The 24,246-nt window shown below is 40.0% G+C and overlaps 1 protein-coding gene across 2 annotated transcripts in view; it reads right to left on the bottom strand.

The window, feature by feature from the left end:
- Window positions 1–24,246, bottom strand: part of skap1 (src kinase associated phosphoprotein 1) — a 37,490-nt gene that overhangs the window by 12,696 nt on the left and 548 nt on the right. For both annotated transcript variants that reach the window (XM_037755948.1, XM_037755947.1), the window contains exons 2-9: window positions 22,085–22,190; window positions 21,474–21,502; window positions 20,662–20,778; window positions 6,140–6,220; window positions 5,853–5,936; window positions 5,641–5,765; window positions 4,167–4,230; window positions 1,373–1,576 (exon numbers count right to left, since the gene is read on the bottom strand). In XM_037755948.1, coding sequence (XP_037611876.1) covers window positions 1,373–1,576; window positions 4,167–4,230; window positions 5,641–5,765; window positions 5,853–5,936; window positions 6,140–6,220; window positions 20,662–20,778; window positions 21,474–21,502; window positions 22,085–22,190 — 810 coding nt within the window. The remainder of the gene's footprint in view (window positions 1–1,372; window positions 1,577–4,166; window positions 4,231–5,640; window positions 5,766–5,852; window positions 5,937–6,139; window positions 6,221–20,661; window positions 20,779–21,473; window positions 21,503–22,084; window positions 22,191–24,246) is intronic.

Below are 24,246 nucleotides of genomic sequence, written 5' to 3'. Positions count from 1 at the left end.
AGACTACTATCCAGGATGTTTCTATCTATCTGTGCAATCTCAACATTTCATATTCATATGTGCAATAATGTGAACTCAACCACTCATTCAGTCTATCTTTTATATCTTTTTTTTTACTGTTTACTTACTTACTATATCTTTATTGTTTACTTGCTTATCTATTAGATGTTGTTTTGTTTTTTACTGATGCCTCTTGTTGTTTTCACCGTCCCCTTTTGCTGCTGTAATCTCCCCGCTGTTGGACTAATAAAGGATTATCTTATATCATCTAGAAAGGAAGATTCTTCCACTACAAAGACAAGTTTGTCTTTTGCAATTCTGATCAATGAGAATAATAAAATAATATTTAACAGTGTCTACTCACTGTGTAGAAGTTGTAAGAGAGCAAAGAGAGGTGCAGGATGATTGATAAGTGAAGGGGTGAGAAAGTGAACGAAAGAGCCCGTCATTCGATATGCCATCTGTGGTCAGAGTCTGTACCTCTTCCCAGATGGCTTTGAACGCCGGCGTGACAGTCTGAAGACTGATTTCCCTCTCACCAGTGATTTTGGCAAAGGTAATGTACTCAGTGAGTGAAACAGAATCTTGATGTATCTTATTTAATAGAAAGAGTGATGGACGACGGCCCTGAGAAGATCAGATCACCCCTTTTGTCCTTCTCGGGATCTTGTAGCCACCCTGACACATGGGGCTGTCTCCCCCCTCAGTAGGGACTCACACTCGCCGGCTCGCAACATTCTCAATCAAACTCTAATTTCTATTAAACATGTGACATTAAGAGCTCCAGAACTATTTTAAGCCCTGAGAGACGCAGTTTTTGCTTCCTTTCAACTAAATTGCTGTTGCTAGGCAATTTTAGCCAAAACTCTGCTTAGCGGATTGAATTGTAGGCTATTTGTTGCCTGGCAACATTAGCTAATTGGACGTTCTATGACAGAGCATTCGGAACTACGCGGCTCTCGCTGATTTCAACAACATAACTGTTTCTCAACAGATGGCTCTCAGTGAGATAAGACCAGAGGAAGCTGATTTCTAGTCAGTGTAAGCAGAGTCTTCCCGTCCTGCCCTGTGTGCCTCTGCAGCAGCCACCTCAGTCCTGACAAGCTTATTAGTGTTGCTTGATTTAAAATGAGCGATCCGTCTGGGTGTTGTGGTGGTAGGGAGGTACCTGGCAACACAAATTTCACAGCCAGGGGAGATCATCACAAATATTTCTTGTTGCAAAAAATCCCTCAGGGCTGGAGTGTGCGTGAGGCACAGCGACTGGGTCTATTTGTCTGACTGAGTATCATGAGAGTTTGTGTGTGCGCAGCCTTCTTGTCTATTTATCTGTGTGTGCGTGTGTGCATGCGAGGCAACCACATCCTCATACCTGGCAGCACCTCGTAGATATCCTCGTCCTCGTCCTCGACCTCCCCCTCCTCGTGCCCTCCTCCCAGTTTGCCGCTCTGAGAGGCCCGGGCAGCACCGGGCAGAGGCGGGGGAGGGCCCACCTCAATGTCATCATAGGTCTCCTCTTCCTCCTCCGCATCCTCCTCCTCGTCATCGTCGCAAGGGATGGAGGTGGAACGGAGATCTATGGAGGGAAGGAGAGACAACGTGATGGGCGGCGTTAGCGTCAAGACAGAGCACAGCGTGGCACAGAAGACACACACACATACATTAAAGGGTAAAGTAAGAGAAATGCTCGAAGGGTCCTGACTGCACAACAGGCGAGGACACGTGCCGTACAGCAGCAGTGGCAACCACTGGAGGCTTGAATTCTGCCTGCAATTATGGATTATTTTCATTACCTATTAATGTATTTATAATTTGTTTTAATTAAGCAATTAATTGCGGAGTCTGAAATAGTGAAAAACAGCCATTACTATTTCCCAGAGCCCACGGTGACGTCTTCAAACTGCTTGTTTTGTCTGACTAACAGTTCAAACCTAAAAAATAGTTAATGTACAATTATATAAAACAGAGAAAAGCAGCAAATCGTGAAATTTGAGAAGTCAGAACCAGCAAATGATTAGCATTTTCATATGATAATAACTTGAATGCAATGTAATTTTCTGCTGCTAGGGGGGTCTCTCAATCAAAACAATAACAAAAGACGGAGTTTGGTGACGTCGTGAAGTAGCGCTGTTGTCCTCACTACCATTGCTGGCGTCATTGCAGTCAGCTTTTCCCAGTTAAGATTCCTTTAGTGTTCATCGTTCAGGAGGTTTTTATCACAGAGGTCTCCTCCGTTCCAAAACAAACGGACTCGCTGATTAAAACCGGTAAAAACACTGATTAAAGCAGCTTCACATTCAAAATCAGTGTTTCCCTGACGCTGTTTTCGGTAGACACAGGACGTCCCAGAGGGGCTGTAAACCAAGCTGCTGCTAACTTTTGCTCAGCTTGTTTCTCAGATAACTTAAGATCTAGACGTCTGATGACTAAAATCCTTCATCTGGTTAAAATCTAGAGTTAAAAACGACCAAGATCTAAAAAAGTATTGTAAAAATGTGGCTTAAAACTGGATTTTGCACAAAGGGGATATGAAACAGGCCATTACCTTGGTTAAAATTACAAATTTCTCTAGATTTGAAAATTGGAATAACGTATGTACACAACTCAACAAAATATATAACATAGGTCTAGTCGATTTTAGACATTTTAATGTAGACTAGTTACATATTATACCTTTAAATATTATGCCTTTAAACATAAACTATCTGCCTTTAAACATGCACTATCTACCTTTTAACATGCACTATCTGCAACCATCTTGGACTCTAACCACTGGCGCACTTTACACTTACTTTACATCCTATATACCACTTTATAGACTGCACATATGTACATATTACATTTATTTATTGCACATACTACATTTATTTATTAGCGGACTATACACACTATGTTCACCCATTCACTCTGTATCTTTTATATCTCTAATATTGTTTTTATAATTTTTGTATACCTTTACCTCTCCTGTGTTTCACTCTGTTTGCTGATGTTGCTGCTTTGACACCTGAATTTCCCTCCGGGGATTAATAAAGGTTCATCTTATCTTATCTTATCTTATCTTAAATGCTTCCCCATTTTCTCTATACCTTGTGTTTATCTTTAAAATCTGAATTTTGGCTTGTACGTTGTCCTAGCAATTAAGACGCATACCACATAATAGCATCTTTTGTTGTATGTCATACCCGTCTGTCTCTCCTTGCATTTCCTGTCTGTATTTATACTATCAGTAGTAAAGGCAAATAAAGGCACAATGCCAAAAATACTACTGCATTTCCATAAAGTCCACAAAAATGAAAGTACATGAAAGCCTAATTGTGAGGTTAATTAAGGAGGTGATGAGAGTAAATAATAATAATCATCTGCATGTTCTGGATCAGGACTGCATTTGGTAGTAAAACTCGTCTGGAAGGAAGTAAGACAAACTGCAGAGTGTCTGTTACTTCCCGCAAATCAGTGGCCCGGGCCGAGCCCATTTTAGAGTAGACTAGGCACGACTGCTCGCTCAGATGGAGGAGCCGTCTCATTGCAGGCGACTGGCCACTGCAACACAGGGTATCAGGTCCTCCGCCGTACAGCAGCGGCCAAGCAGAAATCAATGTCACTGGAGGATAACCAGAACATCTACCAATCAATTTCCTGTAAGTTGGAATTCGGTAGGAGGGTTAGGGGAGGAGTGGTTGGGGGGGGGGAAGGAGGAGAACTAGAGCTACATGATGGTGCACATGACATGGTGGGTGACATGTGGAATGAGGAGATTCAGGACTCGTCTGTGCAGTTAGTGATGGATCGGGTGGTTTTCATCTGAGTCAGAGATGATAAAGGGCTCCCTTTCATTTCTGACCTTTCTGCCCCTCGAAAACACACAAGCAAACTTTAGAGGAAAATTGAAGAAAAAAATAAGATAGGAAGGTTTATACTGCTTTAACTGTGTTTTCCAATTAACCTATGTGGCTTTTAAAAAGTCAACTCAAGTCAATTTTATTTATATAGCCAAATATCAATTTGTCGAAGAGGGCTGACATCCTCTAACGTTGATTCAAATAAGGACACACAGAGAAAAGAAACACAAACTTTAGGAGAAGCAACAAAGCAAAGAACGCTCTTCCAGAAAAACTGCACATGATGCAATAGGCACCAGAAGAAATTACAAAGAGACGCTGGCTTACCTCTAAGTACAAAATTGATTTGGTCCACCCATTCTCTGGCCTCTTGAGGATTGCTGGCAGTGAACTAATGGGAAACAGCAGCAATAATCCTGCAATTATCATCACATCCAAGGGTGCATTTATATGGATATAAATATCCTGATTTTTAATCTTCACCTCAATAAACCAACTCTCCTGCTAGCTGCCTAATAAGGAAGAAAAGGGGTGAATAGAAAGGTTCCCTTTTGAAATAGCTATGAGATTATCAGATCTAAAATATTCAATTAAGACACATAAACTCTGAAATAACTGTGTTATACTCAGCAGTACGACTAATGTGCCATATAGAAGTGTGGATAAAATGTTTTCCAAATGGATTTAGATTAAAGCCCGACCGATACAGGATTTTTGAAGCAAATACAAATATTTGAGAGTTAGATATTTATTCACTTAAACATAATCCCATGTAGGGCTCTGACTAACAATTATTTCAATTATCATTTAATCTGGTTATTTTTCTCATTTAATCCTTTGGTCCATAAAATGTAAAAATAACTTTCTACAGCCTAAGTTGACGTGCTCAAATGTTTTGTCTTGTCCGAACAAAAGTTCAAATAACAAAAATATTCATCTTACCATCATAGAGGACGTAAAAAAACAGAAAATATTCACATTTGAAAGGTCTGAACTACCGAATTGTTGGCACTCTTGTTGCTTAAATAATGACAAAACAATTAATTGACTGTCAAAATAGGCTAATTAACAGGTTCATGTTTGTGTTGATCAACTAATTGATTAAGGATGACACCATAGGGCCATTGTAGGTAAAAACAAAAAAATGGTGGAGCCGGTGGAGGGCGGTAATATTCAGAGAATATTTCCGAGATTTAATTTACATGAGCCATCAAGTGCAAAACCACGGTACCAGCCAGACGCCGTTTGAATTTCATTGCGGTTAAAGTAGTGTTATAATGGTAAGGATGTCCTCTGAGTACATATACGCATTTTCTTTCATGTTTTTTCTGTGTTCTTTTATGAACATAAATAAATACTTATATTGTTAATATACTTTGCACTCGGCGGCTCACGTTACCGCAGTGTTTAACGCCGGCGTCTGTGGTGTGATGAGGTTGATCCAACCATGCAAAGTGAAGCTATGTGGTTCCATGACAAAAAAAAAAAAAACTTTTCCGAGATTCTTCTCGCAAATTTGTGACTTTATAATCTCAGAAAAAGGTGTTGTTTTTTTCTCGTAAATTTGTGAGTTCTTTCTCGTAAATTTACCACTTTAATCTAAATTATTTATTTATTTATTTTACCTAAAATGAACCTCACATATATACATTTTGATCAGGAGCCACTAAATTTATTTTTTTAAGAATTATGACCACTCAGAAAGTAGAAAAAGTATTCCAAAATAATATCTATTAAATTATATTCCCTGACACATACTATTAATTAGTAATCTGTACAGGCTTGTGGTGGTAGTACACACCTGGTAAGACCGTCGACCGGGGCAGAAGAGCTCAAAACAGGACGTTTTTTTGGAGTCTTTTCTCAGGTTGGTCACCAGCTGCACGCTGTAGTCGATGATATAAAAGGAACCCTTCTGCTGCTTATCTGTAGGGATGAGTGTACGTGGTAGGATGTTATCTGATTCAATTTACGAGCCTGTAATGTTTCTGTACGCTGGCATTTCAAACAAACCTTTTTCACTCCCAAAGTAGTAGAATATTGAATTGTTCAGGACACACCATCTCTTTTGCCACTCTGAGCCGAAGAAGCTGTGATCTAGAGGATGAAAACTACTGATATGACCAACATTTGTTCAAATATATATTAATAAATACTTTTTATAGCTTCTTTTATTCTGCTCAGGTTAAAATTATGTAGTCAGCACCACTCATCTAGCACTTCAAGTAACTAAAACAAACGGCATTACTTGATAAAACCACTTCACCCAGGGCTGATATCTACAGTACATGCTGCTATACCTCTTCGTTTCTTCTCCAAGTGGCCTTGCTTCAAGATGTTTCCGAGGTCCTGGGCTGCCACAAGGGGGATGTCGCCAAAGTCTGTGAACAGAAGCAGTTAATTTGTCTATTAAAAGGAACGCTTTATAATCAAAAACGTCCAAAACCCAAAGAAATTCAATTTATAATGATATAAAGGAAAGATAAAGTAGCAAATCCTCACATTTGAGAAGCTAGAACCGGAGAAAGTTTGCCATTTTTCTTGATTAATGCATTAAAACAATGAATTTGTTATTGAAATAGTTTCTGTCAACCAACTAATCAACTGATTGTTTCAGCACTAACTCCTAATACGCTGCACTTAAATGTTCCTCATTACCACGCACACACACACAAACACACACACACACACACACACACCCTGAATGTAACGTCTCCAACCCTGTGGATCAAATACATCCCCGCTAGGCTTTAGGAAGCCGGGATCAATACATTTACAGTGCTGCTGAGCGCTGCAGTCCATTCATCTGCTCACATTGCACTTTTAATGGGAGCAACCTTCCTGTGGAAATCTCTCTTCAATTTGCAAAGTCAAATTTTAAACATGATAGGACATGAATGGCACGACTTAAAAGGCTTTAGTTAATTAGTGCAGTTGTTAGGCGAGTACTGCACAATGCAGCTCATATAGTATTTAGCCTACTATGCTATTTGTGCTGGAGAGAAGTTTGAAGAGAAGGAACTCCACACTATTTTGTTTGTACTACAGTATACACATAATCACAGATTCTTGCTGGCATATGATGTTAATACAGGTAGAGTGTTACGATACCAATACCAGTATCAGAAATGCGTCCGATGCTGCCCAAATTCGTGATTGGGTATCAGCGAGTACGTTGCAAACAACTACAGTTGGGTGCCAGTGGAGAGTGTAACGGCAATGGTAGTCGGAGCGAGAAAAATATAAGCCAATTGGCATATTTCAATAATAATAACTCTATATTTTTTTATCACAGTGGTATCGGATCGGTACTCGTTATCGGTCGGTGTTGTCCGTGTTTTTGTTTTACAATTCAGTTTTCAGTTCATGAAAGTTAATTACAACCTTTTTGGTTGTCAAAAAATGTCTTATTCAGCGATCGGTTGTATTTAGCTCCACCCTAAAAACCAAGATGGTGAAGGCCAAAATGCCGAACTTTAGGCTTCAAAACGGCAGTCCACAAACCGATGGGTGACATCACGGTGCCTATGTCCACTTCTTATATACAGTCTATGGGGTGTAGTTTGCTATTAAGATTGTTTTGGTTGGCATTTTCACCTTTATGGGACGGTTGGAATCTAACCGGAAACGTTGTACGGTAGTTATTCGACTCGACCACCAGGAGAGAAGCGGTTTAACCAGCTGTTTCATGTTTTGAAGTTCTAACAAGAACTCTGCTTGTTTGACCTATTTGTCTAGCCTTTAGCCATTAGAGGGGATTTTGTAAAACTGACCCCAGGTCGGCCTTAAGGGCCGTCTTCCGCCCTGTGTTTCAACAGGGGTACCCGGCTTTTCCATGTGTCAAAAACAAAGCTCAGCTTCCTCCGAATTCATTAGTCAACAGGCATTAGCCTCGCAGGGAAAGAAAAAAAAAGAAGCAAAGGGAGAGCAGGAACCGCCTTTTTAGTCTGAAACACAGGAACAATTTAAAGACCATTTACACTAGTCAGTGTGACACCCCATTCAGACCGCTGATGACAAGGGGAATGCCTGGAGTCCATCCCCCCCTCAGAAAGGACCTGCTTAACTGCTGGGAAAAACCAAACATGTCATCCCACATCTGGGCCCTCTGTTTAAACAAAGAGCATCGCCTAACATTGGACAAACATGAACCGCTTTCTCATTCATAAAAATCAGCAACATGAAAAAGCAGTTGAATACCAATGACGTCTCTGAAAGTTGTTTTGTTCTCAGTGAGTTTTCTCTGAATAACTTTGATCTAGAGAGCAAAATAAAGCTGATATTGGCTTTTTTTTTTTTACATTTCAGAGATTTAAGTTCACAACAATCCCGCCTGTGATCCCATAACCCCACACCACTTCAGCTCGTGGGCCTGACAGATGAGCGGGTCGTTCCAGAGCAGAGCCCCAGACACCTCACAGCACTAACACGCTCACATATCATCAGCCTGCCTTTGTGGATGGACTGACCGGTGACACTATAAATACAGAGGTGCTAAGGACTGTTTTGTCAAAGAGAACCTGATTCAGTACATCATAACAAACAGCGGTCATTATGTTCCCCCACCTCATCTATCTGCCGGCAGTCCGTCCATTTTTTTCCTGGGCCTGCTTCCCTGTTGCGGCCCACTTCTAATCCCCTCATCCGTCTGCTTCCCTCGCTCTTCATTTATCTCAAAGGTCGAGCCCGGCTAATAGATGAGGAGGTGCAAAATCAACACGGGATCACTCTGATCTGCCTGAGTCAATAAACATTACACATTCATGCGTGTTTAACACTTTAACGCCGGGTGACCTGACCTCACTCGACTGTCCTGCTTTTATGAATCTCAAACACGGGTACAACTTTAGTGAAAACTAGGGCTGTCAAAGTTAACGAGATAATAACGTATAAAAGCAAATTTGTTTTAACGCCACTAATTTCTATAACGCATTAACGCAATCGATCTTTCAGAGGTTGTAGCGGGTTCAGTTTTAAAGTTGGACGGAAGATATTGGCATCATAAGAAATTAGAAAACCTCAGGAATCCATTAGGTTTCCTTCGCTCGTAGGGAAGGAGGATAAGTAACGCTCTGAACTTGGCGAGGAAAAACTAGTAGGGCCATTTTCAAAGGGGTCCCTTGACCTCTGACCTCCAGATGTGTGAATGTAAATGGGTTCTATGGGTACCCACGAGTCTCCCCTTTACAGACATGCCCACTTTATGATAATCACATGCAGTTTGGGGCAAGTCATAGTCAAGTCAGCACACTGACACACTGACAGCTGTTGTTGCCTGTTGGGCTGCAGTTTGTCATGTTATGATTTGAGCATATTGTTTTATGCTAAATGCAGTACCTGTGAGGGTTTCTGGACAATATCTGTCATTGTTTTGTGTTGATAACGGATTTCCAATAATAAATATATATATACATTTGCATATTTGCCCACTCCCATGTTGATAAGAGTATTAAATACTTGACAAATCTCCCTTTAAGGTACATTTTGAACAGATACAAAATGTGAGATTAATTTGCGATTTATCACGATTAATAATTGACAATCATGCGTTTGATCCGGATTAAAAATTTTAATCGATTGGCAGCCCTACTGAAAACATGTACACAATAGTTCTGGATTCTTCCACGGGGTAGCAGCACAACCTGAAAGCATCACGCTGCTTAATGCTGCTTGCTCAAGTCCCTGATCCCCACCCTAAACAAAAACAGGCTCTGATTGGTCCTGAGTTAACAATGCCTCTTTTAATGAAAATTACACACTAACACCTCTTTGGGACCCGTGCGATTTTAAGTGGATATTCAGAGGTAATGTTATTCGAAAATGTGTAATTAAGGGCGTTAAAAAACCCCAACAACCATCATGGTGTTTGAGTTTTGAGTTTGACTACAGGCACGGAGAGACACATTAATGCATCTAATTAAGGCCTCATCAAAATCGCAGACAGACGGCACTCTTTCATAAAAATCATAAATTGCGTTATCAATTATTCAGGGCAATGCCATGACTTCATTTTCATCCCTTTTGCGTTTTAATTAGCACCATCCACAGCTTTGGTATTGACATTAATTTGATGGCAATTTATTGATATTTCAGCATAACCTATTTAGCTGAGTGCAATTACCAACAAAGAGAAGCAGATAGATGTGATGTTAGAGCCGCACCACGTGCTTTGTAAATCAAGGTGAGGAGTTGCTACGGGCGACCCTAACTGAATCTAACTGCTCTCACTGGTCATCAGCAAGAAAAGATGCGAGTCACGCCATTTCTAAATGGAAGGAAATAATCAATAGAAATTGACCAGAGATATGCGTTTAATTGATCCTGACAAAGGGACATTTCCAAGCTGACCTGGGTGCTGATAAGCGCTCCGTTCTGTTGCCATCCTGAACTTGTTTTAAACTCGAGGGGGGGGGGGAGATACACAACAATGCATCTGAGCTGCCAGCGGTTTGCCACAGCCGCAATCTCTCATTTGGTTATTCACACTCTCTCAGCATGGTGTTATGAGCTCAGCAGTTGATCCCGCAAGAAAAGGCTGATTTATGTTAGCATGACCAGAGGGAGTTAATGTATTCTCTCATTAAAATCCACTTTACTTAGGCTGAAAGTCAATCAAAGGCTGGATGGAGAGTGAATCAAAGTGAAGGGAAATGGTTGGGTGGGAGGACTAATATGTTACATTAGATCTAACGGTGGTCATAATGCAACAAAGATGTTATGAAAACACAAAAAAAATGCACTGAAGATGTTGATGGTGTGACACAAGATGGAAAGTGAGCGGTCGCTTTAGTGTCTTTTTCTGCGAGACGGTAGAGAGGCGGAGAGGAGCGACAGCACTGGCAGGGGAACATGTACTTCCAGAGGGTTTGAACCACTATTGTATCCGCATATAAAAACATTTAAATCAGCCACTTACATGGAGAAAGACTACGAGATGAGTGAGGGAAAAAAGCCCTTTATCAGAATACAAATTTGGCTTATAACAAGCGTTCTCCTTTTGCTCTTCTGTGCCGCTTTTGAAAACGTTTTATATAAAAATATGTTACCTAAAATCATGCAGATGTATGCTGTTTATAATGTAATATACAGTATACGTGTGGAGGATGTCTTGCTGCTGTATTTATGATGTTTCACACACAAGCAATGTCTTGTAATGGCGTGTGGGATGGGTGAAATGTTTAGAAAGACATGGAAATAAAATTAACTGATAATATTTTTATCTTGCTCCGTCCGTCAGTGGTTGTCTGGTTTATTTGAAGCCTGCATGTCTGTAATTTAGATCATTGATATTGGTCGCCTTATGTGCTTGCTCTATTATTTTTTTTTAGTGTGTGGGTCATGCGTGCTTAGTATTTGCTTTTAAAGTCTATATTTATGTGATCCTTTGTGAGGTTATACTGTATATTTGTAATGTTTAGCTGTTGTTGTTGTGATTGTCACGAGCGCTATATGTGTTTTATTGGGTTTCTTATCATTTATCTTATATTTAAGTTTATGTGCTTTGATGGGTTTCCGTCTGCTTTAGGGCTGCAACTAACAATGGTCTATAAAATGTCATAAAATAGTGAACAATGCCCGTTACTGTCTCCTTAAGACATATTCAAACTGCTTGTTTTGTCCGAACAACAGTCCAAAATCGAAAGTCCAAATACAACATTTTATTAGATTATTATAATTCAAGAAAACCAGCAAATACTTACATTTCAGGAGCTGAAACCAGTGTATTTTTTGTATATTTGCATTTAAAAAAATGACTTAAAATGATCATCAAAACTGTTGCTGATTATTTTCTCTATCGACTAATCAATAAATTGAGCGCCTTATCTGTCTGTTCTATAACAGCTGTTATTGGGTTTTTTATCATTCATGTTATATTTTACTTTATGTGCTTTTAGGGTTATTGTCTGCTTTAGGGCTGCAACTAACAATGGTCTATAAAATGTCATAAAATAGTGAAAAATGCCCATTACTAGCTCCTTAAGACAGGTCCACATATTCAAACTGCTTGTTTTGTCCGAGCAACAGTCCTCGTCTTTAGTCATAATAAATCAAGAAAACCAACAAATAATTGCATTAGAGAAGCTGAAACAAGTGTATTTTTTTGGCATATTTGCATTAAAGAAATGACTTAGAATGATTATCAAAACTGTTGCTGATTATTTTCTGTATCGACTAATGAATAAATTGACAAATCCTTTCAGCTTTAGTCTACTTTTTGTCGCGCCTGTTTGTTTGTTTCTTTTAATTTGTAATGACTGAGAATGGAAATTATCCTTTTGGCTAAATCTGGCAAATTTAAATCACACTAATGTTGTTTAACGTGTGCTGTCCCTCATAGATCAATAAATAAATAAATAAATAAAGTAAAGACGGAGAAAAATCCAGTGAAAAACGAAGCAACGGGGAAATACATCAGTTAACACTGGCCACTCTATGGGATGGATATATCTTTTGTATTTAGGAGCGTGTAGAAGAGGTGACCCCCCTCACAGCACAGGTAGGAATCAAAATCATAAAGATATCATATGTTTTCTTTCTCCTGTGCTTAGTCGTTGAGCGCGGGGGGCTCTCACGGAGAGGTATTGCATTGAATGCAGCATCAGGGGGCAGGACCTGACCCCCACATGAACTCTGCTGATGAGGTGAAACAGAAGGCAGCAAGAGGCTCCCCGGCCCTGAGGGGGCTGCGGGGAGGAATGCTGCTGACTCTACAGACGGAGCGAGAGAGACCGCAATCCTCTTCGATACTGTCCTTGATTAGGAAAAAGGATTCACTCAGTGCACCTTCACCCACCCGGCGCTCAATCTGCGAGCAGGCCAAAGCTAAATTGATACATTTTTCCTCATTAAAGAAGGAGGCCTTTGCGGCGCGTCCCTCCAGCGAGGCGGCCAGCAGAAGGGAGGAGAGAGACTGAGAGGCACTGAGGTTAAGGGCAGAATGTCTTCCCTGCCCTCCTCTCCTCCCCGTGATTTGATTAGGACTTCAGTCATCGATACATAAACCGTGTTTAGAACCTCCTAATGCATGTGTTTGAACCAAAGAAAACATGCAGTGCATTATATCAGGCTGCATGATGCCTGCATCCTCCTCTAATAATGTTTAATGGCACCGGGAATTTATGCAGGAGTGATTAAGGATTTTTTTTTTTGGATCAAGGATGTCAATCAGGTTAAACAACAGATGAGATAAAAGCTTTACGACTGAATAAAAACTTTAATATACGCACAAATGATCAGGTAAATATTTAATATCGCAGATTTGGATTCTGGAAATATTGCAACTTTAATGCAGTGCAGAGATGGGTTGGTGTTTCTCTCTTTTATTGTCAGACTTAGTCTGTTACGCTTGATGCAATTTGGAAGAGAAAATAAATAAAGTTCTGTGCTTCTTCGCAGGATTAGATGTCAAGTCGTTCTAGGCTCCGTTTGGCTCTATTCCTACATTCAAACATCACAGGCCGGCCACTGTAAAGACACTAAGGGGCTAAATTTACTATGTGACATCGGCTTCCCCCTGGGCAGCCATAAGCAGCATATACAGCGACCCTGAATTTCCCTTTTCTAGATTTACTACCACTATTCAAATGCTTAACTGCAGATACAATGATCCTCTAATCGCTGGGGATGGTTTTCAGCTGCTTCACTGACAGAGACAAAAAAAAAAAAAGAAGGAAACAGTAGTAAGAATATAAATACCAACAATGGAGGAGTTCAGGCCCACAGGAGAGCCTGCATATCTGTGATAAAAACGGGATATAACACAATCAACGACAGAGCCTGGAGGGAAAAACACTCGGAGAAAATCGACACACTCGCTCTCTGAATGTACAGTTATTGCAACTTTAAAATGCTCCTGTTATTTCCACTAAAATGCTTTAAATATAATTTTAGCAATAATGGTAAGTAAGTATGTTCGTGAGGACCGTGTTATTGCACTGTGCTTTCTGAGCAATATCTCATGCTTATTACCTTTATATATAATTGGTCTTATTTTATAGTCACTGCTGTTACATATTATGCCAATAAACAATTATATGACGCTATCATTCTTTGACTCCTTTCATAAATCACCGTCCAATGGGCAACAGGTGTTACAGAAAAATTATTCTGTCAAGGAAAATAAGGCCAAACGCTCAAAATCGGAGTCTAAAGAAGGTGGTTTCGTTTAAAATATGAATATTAATTTAAATTATTTTCAGTGGACCAAATTATGTTGTTTTTTTACTTATTGGGATTAATATAAATTACTTTAAATAATATAATAAAAACAACATTTCCCATTAATAAATTATAAAAAGATGATTATTTATTGGGGCAAGATTTTCCCAGTAAATGGCACTACATATTTTACTGGGTTTTTTTTTTATTTAAATTATGTTAATTCTTGTTAACTCTAAATTTCATTCATACTGTGATATTATGTCTATATTTTTAGCAGGTTTCCATTCATTCTTTCATAAACAAATATGATTAAAGATGGAAAAATTACTTAATCTGGCCTTTTTGTAAAAAGTTTGAATATTTTGCAGATCTGTTTTTGCTTGTTTTCCTATTTTTCAACAGGCAATATGGTTGATTTTTTAATAGCTGCAATAAAATACATCATATTATCAAGTATTTTGCAGTATATAAAAATATATATATATCAATTATATTATATAGCAGGTGGACATTTAAAAAAAAAAGGATTTTCCATTATTCATAATTTTTTATAATTTACAAACTTTAATTTAAAAAGTTTCTTATATTTTTTTATTGGATTCAAAATAATAAATCGGTAAATAAACCAGGAAAAAAAAACATCTTTGTTGCAGTGCTTCATTCAGAGGAAAACGGTTAACAACCTCGATGACAGTAACTGCAGCATAAGTCATTTAAAACGGATTTTATGACAACATACAAATGCATAGAAAAATATAACGCAATATAAACAATAAAACAATCTCAATATTTTCTTTTTATATTATGTTTGAACATTTCTTTTTTTTTTTTACTGTTTTACACAAGCAACCAAAATTATAATCACTAAATATACTAAATTTAGCAAAATAAACCTAATAAATATAAAAATCAATAATATAACCATGTTTATTTAAGCCTGGCATTTTTTTTTTTAAATATTGTCAATTTAACTGTAATAACATTTTGAAGTTTAGTATCTAAATACATAATTGTTTTGTTTAAATACAACTAATTACAGTTTTTTTGTACTGCCAAACTGTGTGAACAGTACTATCAAACGTTTTCCCAATCGCTTCTGATTCCATTTCTTTTAGATAAGCTAACTTAAAGCATAAGCCACTACAAATCAATGGTAAAAAATTTCCATTGTAGATAAAGAACAAGCCCTCGGCAGCCCTGTCCCACTTGGCACACACACGCACGAAGCTGACTTCTTCCAGCCGAGCGGAGATCCCGGCGTAAAGAGGGATGCATCCTCAACATCCTCGAATAACTCCACAAGGGCATGTTAATGACCTTAAAGTGCTACATTACAGCAACAATTAAACAGAGGGATCCCAGAGGCATTGGGAGCCGTCGTGTCACTGTCTGTGTACAGGCCAACACATCTCTCCCATCTCCATTTATTTCCCTAAGAAATCAGCGGGGCCACCTGGGCTTGGCATTGAAACTTCATTCATCTCCAGAAATGGATTCCAGTGGAGGGCAAAATCAAATTCTCATTTGCAAGGCAAGGGGAGAAAGAGAGGGAGTGAATGCAGGAGGTACCTGGGAACGCTAACCTCTGGGTGAACCCGCCGCATCTGATAGTTTTGCTATTTGTCTGTGACATTGACAGCTCTGGGGGAGATTAGGAGCCACCCTGCCCCAGCTTCCCACTTTGCATTCTGCCTATGTGCCTCTTTACAGATGGACTGCTGCACATTTACCTTCTCCTGTTTTCCCTGGGTTTCAACACGGCGCTACACCAGAGGCAACGGAGGGATGTAATTATAAGCAATGCAACAATAAAACAAAGCAAATGAGGGGAGAGCTGCATCAGAGGGCTTGCAAACCGAGAGGATGCAAAAAACTACACGGTGTGGCTTTTGGTGGGGGTGAAGCCGGAGATGAGAGTGATGGATGCCCTTCGGTTAAATACGTCCAAATCCCCCCTTCAAGCCGCTCTCTTCTTGCCAGGCAGTGTGAGTGAGTGTGTGAGAGAGAGTGTACAAGATTAATAGTGTAAACAGCGAGGGAGAGAGGGAGAGAAAGGCAGCGGGGAAAGAGAGAGAAAGAAAAGACTATCAGCATCTGCAGCAGCACAGTAGCCCTAGGGGAATAGTGTGAACTTTTGAACCCTGGTGGCAAGCAGTCGCAGCGATGCACAGAGCCTGCTCCTGCCTCGTAATGTGTGTGTGTGTTTCTACAAAAGCACACAGGCTTCAGCTGAGAGAGGAAAGGAAAGGAGAGTGAGGAAGACTGGGGGCTCATTAACATATTCCTCGCTTCCTCGCAAACGAGCTGCCGCTATCCAAATGTCACGAAATCCATACACCGATGAATGCCGTGAAAAATTAATCTCCACTTCAGGCAGATCTCCTGACAGATAGATACAGTAGATGGCTATCAGAGAAACTCCACAGAAACTTTGTGACTGATGGGCGTCCTGTGACGGGAAGGCCAATCATTCACACAACTCTGGACTGAGTTCAGACAGGTCACAGGTTGGTCAAGCAAGAGGCCAAAGGTCAAGAGTTCAGTACGTGGGCAGACAGCATGACCAGAGGCCAACAAACCTGCGAGGAGGTCATCTATGCTGACCTAAAATACTGTCCAGGTGCGGCATACACTTGAGAAAAACTGGGATAAATGCTAAGTTTATTCACATTCTTGTCCTTTTATTTAATCTATTTTCTTCCTCTGTGAAGCACACAGAAACTTGCTCTTTCTCCATGACTTAATTTGCCTTCAAACACAGACAAGGGGCCAGTTGGCACTTTAAACATTGCTGATTAACCCTCTAATGGAGCATCAATCTGTCAGCTGGCAACGTTTTTTCCCATTTCACCAGCCAAGAGACCCGGGCATGCACCCTCAAAAGCACTTCACTTTATATAGCTTTTTCAAGCTTCAGCCAAAGTGACAAAATTTAGATTTAATATTCTATTTACCAGCACAGTGTAATAATGTTGTTACTGTGCATTGGCTCCTCATATTCAAATGAGAAATATGCAACAGCGAGACATAAATTCAAATTGGTTATCCAACTGCATTCTATTGCAAGTAATTGGTTTAGGAAATTGGGTCGGCACAGTAATCACAGACAGGAGTCACATTTTTGCATTCTTTAAATAGGCCAACACAACACAACACACCTGCCTTTAGTGCTACCGCTATTAACTGATTAATGGACAGGAATTAATCAGCAACTATTCTGATAATTGATTAAGTCATTTTTCAAACAAAAATGGCAATTCCCTAGTTCTCAAATGTAAGAATACGCTGCTTTTCTTTGTCCAATGTGACAGTAAACTGAAAACAAGCAATGTGAGGAAATTACTTTGGCCTCCAGGAAATATTTTTCGTACATTTTATAGACCAAATGATTATTTGATTAATCGGGAAAATGAAAAAATAATCAGTACCTGCAGCTAGAGCTGCAACAATTAATCGATTAGATGTCAACATTAAGTTAATCGGCAACTATTTTGATTATCAACTAATCGGTTTGAGTCATTTTTTAAGAAAAAAAGTCTGATTCCAGCTTCTTCATGTGAATAGTTTGAGGTTGCTTTGCTCCTCTATGACAATAAACTGAATATCTTTGAGTTGTGGATAAAACAAGACATTTGACGACGTCGTCTTGGACTTTGGGAGACATTGATGGACATTTTTCCCCATTTTTATCGAGAAAATAATTGACAGATTACTCGACAATGAAATTGCCTATATCTAAAGTAAATTAAGTAAGTAAATTACACAAACAGATAAAGTGACTTGATGAGTATGGCAGAAAATAACATGCACATGGCATCTACGTTTTGATAAATTCTACTTCCACACCTGAGCAAAACACAATATGGTGCATCATAATAGAATCATTACGATCACAAAGAAGAAGAGGGAGATGTATCGAAAGCGTCATCTTTTCTGCACGCCTCCTGAAACAAAGCTCTTCCTGCGGTGCTCTGTCATCGCTGCAGCTTCCAAGCAAACATCCCCGAGCGCCCAGCGGTGCTCCCCCAATCAAAGAAAAACAAACAGGCCATTTCAACTTCGTAAACTTGACCTGCAAACAGCATGACGGGGCTAAAAGCCCCACGTCTCCGGCTGTCTCCTGGGGTCTATGTTTGTGTGTGTAAAAGAGATTCACGCCAGAGAGAAACATTTTGTGCACATATTTGTTTATGTATGCAAAATGTATTGGAATGGCAGAGATGGAAAAGAAATCCTGAAAATGTGTGTGAGCCCCAAATAGCAGAGAGAGAAAGAGAGAGAGAGGGGGGCAAACGAGGCTGGGGTGAGGATGCAGGCGCGGTCAGGTCAACGGTGCGGTCGGCGGGTGAAACTCAGTTCACATTACCATGCAGACACCCGGGCTAACAATGGAGGCTCCATCTGTTCCTGTCAGCCATTACAAATCTGGTGTCACCCAGTCCGCTGAAGACAACAGGCCACCGCATCTAATCAAACGGCACAGGCTCCTCCTGCGTGTAAAAGCAGCCATCGACTTCACACTCACTCACTCTCTGGTTAGGGAACAGAGAGCAGCGAAGGCAGGCAGTCGATTACCACGGATAATACATTCTCCGAGTCACAAAGTCTCTATTGTGTACAGTAGCCTCAAATAAAATGATACGATTAAACTCAACTTGATTTTCCACTTTCTCTTTAAAGCCAAATGCTTTTCTCTGAATCACAAAATTACCTTTCATTTTTGCATTAAAAGGAATAAAAGAAAATCGTCACCATGGATGATTGTTCCTCCCCAAAAATGCCACTGATTTCATTAAGTGGTCAAGCCATTATTTTCCACAAACACTCCCTCTTCTATTGAAGCAGACCGCCCAGCAGAAAAGTGTGAGCCCTTTCTTTCAACCGGCGGTGAACAGAGAATGAACTATGAACTCCACATGCCCTTTTAGTGAGGACACAGGCCATTCACTACGCTAACACGGTCGCTGCAATAAAGCTGCCTCACAAGCTGTGAGGTGTAAATTTGTCTTACAGAATCAAATGTTATGATTATTGATCCAACAATAAAATGTGTGTTTTTTCTTTTTAAAGTGTAGTTGTTTAGTGTCGAGGGGGACATTCGATATTCAAAGCAAAAATGCAAATGAAAGAAAAAAGAAGATTCTGGTAGTGCTGCATAATTGGCTATTTCTCACATTTAACGCCAACAATGGCGCGACACAATGTTCGTGCTTTAACAACATCCACAGTAACAGACGGCGTAGTTTGTGGTTGTGCGTATTATCGTTATGGCCTTAAGGGAATTTTTTAAAGCATTTTATTGTTTGATTTTGTTTGTTTCCCCAAGGAAATCTCGTCTTGTTTATTCTGAAATGAACAATTCAAAAAAATGAATTATCATTGTCTTGTGGTCTATCTTCCCACCATCTGCCGTGATATGTTTACTCTATTTTTCCAAAGTTGAGAAAGGCGACGGTTACTCTTCTGTGGGCAGAAGAGTTCATTAAGACATTTCCAAATAAGGAGATTGTTTTTGACTACATCCAGCTGGCATTAACTATCACAAAACGACTGCAAACGCTTTTCTTATTGGGAAATTCCACATGATTCTGGCTTTACCTCAGGAAAAGGAGCTGAAAAAGAAAGCACAGGGTATAGATGGGCACCTGAGGCAGCCGAGTCAATAATGCCCACCTGCGGCATGTCACGTCAAGGGCTATTAGCTGGCACATAGAGTCAGAAATACAAAAACTCTGAACGGGAGGGAGGACAAGTCCAAGAGGGGAAGATAGAGAGAAAGATTGATAAAGGGAGAGAGGGATGGAACACACATGGCCCCTCAGGTACAGTGTTGTATTTCAAACCCGGTTGTGAAAGAATAGAGGGGCTCGGGGTCAATCAATCACTGCATTAGCCTGCAGCTACAAAGCCTCCTCTCTGTGTGGGCCGCCTCCACGCCTCCCACAGTCCACACATACAGCTGAAGGGGACAGATCAGGAGCTGAGGATCCGCCACTGGAGGGAGCTCTAGGTCCCCAATCAGGCCTTCGTGAGCCTCCTTTTTCTCCAGCACCAGGACAGCCTACCTGCAGACTGGCCAGGAGGAGGAGTCACCGGAGCCAGGCAGAGGTAGGAGGCCAGGGAGGGAGCGAGGGAGCGAGGGAGGGAGGGGGGAATTCACAGATGTGGTCTGTTTTTTCAAATTAAGAAGGCGAGCAACAATATACAGGGTTTGACTGCGCTTCCTGTGGCGAGGTGTAGGTGTGCCAGCGAGGATGGCGAGGGTTGTTTGTTAAAACTGTTTAGTTCTCTCAGAGGAATACCGCATTGTCTCCTGTGACTCCTCCTAATTTCCTTTGTTGGTGCAGAATTCCTCGCACACTGTGGCCTTTCGGCATGTTCACACAGATGATATAGACATCCATTATCAGGGTTAAAATTTCCCTTCATTGTCCTTGGTTAAAGTAGATGGTATGATATATATATAATCTGGGCTAATGTGTGCTGCGCAAATTAAAATTCTTGCCTTTTTTTCATTTGAGGAAAAAGCCATCAGTGCTGCTTTGCCGCACATAGACACCCACATTTAGAATTAGGCCTTTTAGAGCTCAGATCTCTGCACTGCGCAAATAGCCTCACACACACACACAGGGAATCAGAGTCAGGACTATTGTTAACTCACAGTCAGCGGCTCCATCATCCTGGTAGTCAGAGGCTACAGAGGCGTCGTCCGATGGGGCAGAGCGACCCAGACTGGAACTGCGGTTGTCATCAGAACCGTCGTCATCCCGGAAGTCCGCTGGGCGTGTATGTGTTGGTGAAAATGTGTGAAATAGAGAGAAATAGAGCAAATGTGAGTGAGTGTGAAAAAGACTTTGACTTTACTTTCAGTACTACATGATAAACCTGTCACTGATTTGTGCTAGGGATGCACCGATACCGAAACCTGATCAGATATCGAGTCGATACTGACTCAGTGGGGGGACGATCTATTCAATTCAGTTCTATGTTTATATACTCTATACATTGTAAACTGGAATTTTAATTCCTGTTTAAGTTTTGACCAATTTGATGCTGCAATAAACAGTTTACACTCTAATTGTAATTCCTGTTAATTTTAAAGATTTTTTACCAAGTTGCTGGTGTATTTATTTATTACATTTTGTTTAACAAAGTTAGAAAAGCTATGTTTAAGTCAAGCCTGATGTCGCCTTACACATAAACGAATGATCCCATTCACTTCCACACAGTGAGGCATACAGCTCATTAATTAAAAACTGGTATCAGATCAGTACTCGGTATCGGGCGATACCAAAAACTCTGTATCGGGACTGCAAAAGACGGATCGGTGCGTCCCTAATTTGTGAACTTTATTCTACCAGAGAATTTAATCACACACACATAATAGATATACACTCATAGCTGAAACAATTCAGTGTCGATACAGCAGTTTGTGTTACTTTGATGATAGAGATTCTGGGTAATTTTACTTACATGAAGGGAAGGGGAATTCTTGAGGGTTTCTGTAAAATCAGAATAAGCATATATCAAAATCTTTTACACTGAATTTTAAAGCTTTCTGTGCTTTCATTTTCAGACAACTCAGCTCCAGTGTTGCTTCAAGAAATTGAAAAAAAAAGCAATTGTTTCCTGTACAGAAGGTCACAAAACCACAAGTCTTCTATACCAGAGCATGCGCGTCTTATCGTGCAGTGCAGGCAACACCAGTGGAGACGTTTCCGGAGTAAACTATTGTACTTCTTACAAGAGTTTTTTGGGGGGTTCATGGACTGTTCCTCAAGCTTGGAAATTAAATCACATTAAGATTAAATCATCCAGATCAAAACAGATTATTCTACGAGATCTTTAAAAACAATAAATAAGAGCAAGCATGAAGTCTTGAAGGTGACACCATTAGACTAAATGAGTTCCTTCAAATGTAATTTTGCCAACTGTGTTTAAAGCAATTACAGCAACAATTAAGGTTCTTGGTGGTATTAACAGCAAAAGTTAGATAATGGTGGCATGAAATTACATTGTGACACTTGACTAGTAAAGCTTTGCTAAACACTGATTTAATGCTGCTTCTGGAGGTGGAGTCCTACCTTACGTGGACGACCCTGAAGTTATTCAGTAAGACTTTCCGTGTCTCTTCGGCATTTTCAGTGAGGTCCTCGCCTTGAAGGATCTCTGCTACGAACAGCTCACAGTCTGAAGAGAACAGATAACACTGGTAGCATGGTGTTTTATCAAGGACACAATTTTGAAGCATTCAAACACTGAATAACACTTGATCAAGTTAATAATGTTTGTTTGAGATAAAATCCTCACCATTTGCTTAAATTATTTACCAAGATAAAATCCCATAATAGAGTGGTGGAGGAATGAGTCCTAAAACCTGAAAATGAGTAAGCATTTTAGCACTTCTGGTTCCCTCGTCTGGAAGTCAATGTTTTTTTTTAATGTGTTTTTAGTTAGACGCCTGAAATAAGGTCTGTGATTAACACAAGCTGAAGAGAATTCAAAGTTTTGTTCTACGATATAAAATATGTCAGAAAATATCCCACTTGTGAATTTTGAAGCTGTTCTTTGAGTGTGTTCCAATCTGCGTACTTCTGTACTTACACTTACTACTTTGAGTGCATAAGTGCGTTCACACTGGGAAGTACGACAAAATGCAGTGCACTCAAAGTACCTGGATGTTATACTCAAAACGGTCAGATCGTTGAGTGTGGAACGTTAGACACGTTCCACACTCAGTGGTCGCCAACTTGGCTACGTAGCAGAAGGGGCGGGACCACGACCACTATTCAAACATATGTAGATAACAGAATAAAACAATACAATACGTAAACATACCGGTGCATTTTCCGCTAACAGGAGGACACATCGTAGGCGACGACGTTGGAAACGTAATTTCCACTCTGCTTTCATTTTTTTCTTCAACAAAGCAGGCAGATATTTTGGCGGGTAGCAAGCCGCGGTGAAATGTTGCGATCGTCATTTACGGTCAGTGCGCCGCAGAGTATTCAATTTGAGACGATCCTACCCCGTTGAAATGTACGCACTACTCAAGTAATTACAGAGTGCACACAGTGCACACAGTGCACCACATTGAAGTGTACTTCAGGAAGTACGTGGATTGGAACACACTCTATGTCTTTAAAAAGGCGGTTGTTAACAACTTAGCAAGCTAAATGAGACTACTAAACGTCATCACGCCGACTTGTCCTCCTTTACAGCCTTGCTGTTTATACTCACGCTAAAAGTGGTGTTCATTTGTGGAGATTATCTTGCTGAACAAAACGTAAAGTATCATGAACGTTTGTTTGCCACAGAGTTTATTTTCTGCAATAATCCACAAGCCAATGGAAAAATCCCATTGGCTTTTTGTTGAGGGAACCAGGGCGATACTAACTTCCTGGTTGGCCTACAAACATACATCATCCCTGCAGCTCTCTATTAGGAGTTGCAGATCACACTTCAATCTGTCCTCCCGAAGTCTGATTGGTCATGAAATATCATAAAAGTCTAAATATAAGTTTGAAAAGTTTCTCACTTTCTCAAGTAATTTCATACTCGTACTGCAGATGGACACTGAACATCTGTACAATATAAATCCAACACAACCTTTCAGCTTTCAACACAACTTGTCTCTACGTACATACTGTATGTTTGATAATCTATTCTACATGTTTAATACATCTCGGTTAAAGCTTCTCCTTTACATAGAGTATGGCTTTATGTTTGGGTGCCCGTACTGTACATATACTGTAATTCAAATGGAAACTCATAAAACACATTGGTAAAGTCTCACTGATGTAAAATACTCATTTCAAATATTCCAACTTTTAAAAATGTGTTGGTTGTTTCTATAATGATGACTGGCGACTGAAATATTTAAGCTGTTTATAGTTTTACCACTACATTGCTTCTTCAGGGCCTAAAAGCATTAAACTCTTTGTGTGGTTTACATGTAAGAATTAAATCCAAAGACATAGTGGTAAGACATTACGCTTTCAAATGTCTTTAGAAAGGAAGTATGATGAATATTTTCTTTCACCGTGGTATTGAATATTACTCAGTAAAGTAAGAACCATGTCTGTAAAACAGGTCGACCTACATCCCCATCTGATTAGATGTCCTTATGTTCTCCCACGCTACATAAAGGGACGGACATATGCAAATGTTCTTCTAAAGGCCCTGTTTGCTGGCCTGGAAACAGTACATGCAAATGTAGTAATATACTGTATAGGTCAGCCTCTCA

Source organism: Sebastes umbrosus, chromosome 20, assembly GCF_015220745.1.
Source record: "Sebastes umbrosus isolate fSebUmb1 chromosome 20, fSebUmb1.pri, whole genome shotgun sequence".
Taxonomy (NCBI): Eukaryota; Metazoa; Chordata; class Actinopteri; order Perciformes; family Sebastidae; genus Sebastes; species Sebastes umbrosus.
The sequence above is the reverse complement of the archived record's forward strand: the minus strand, read 5'-3'. Positions and strand labels throughout refer to the sequence as shown.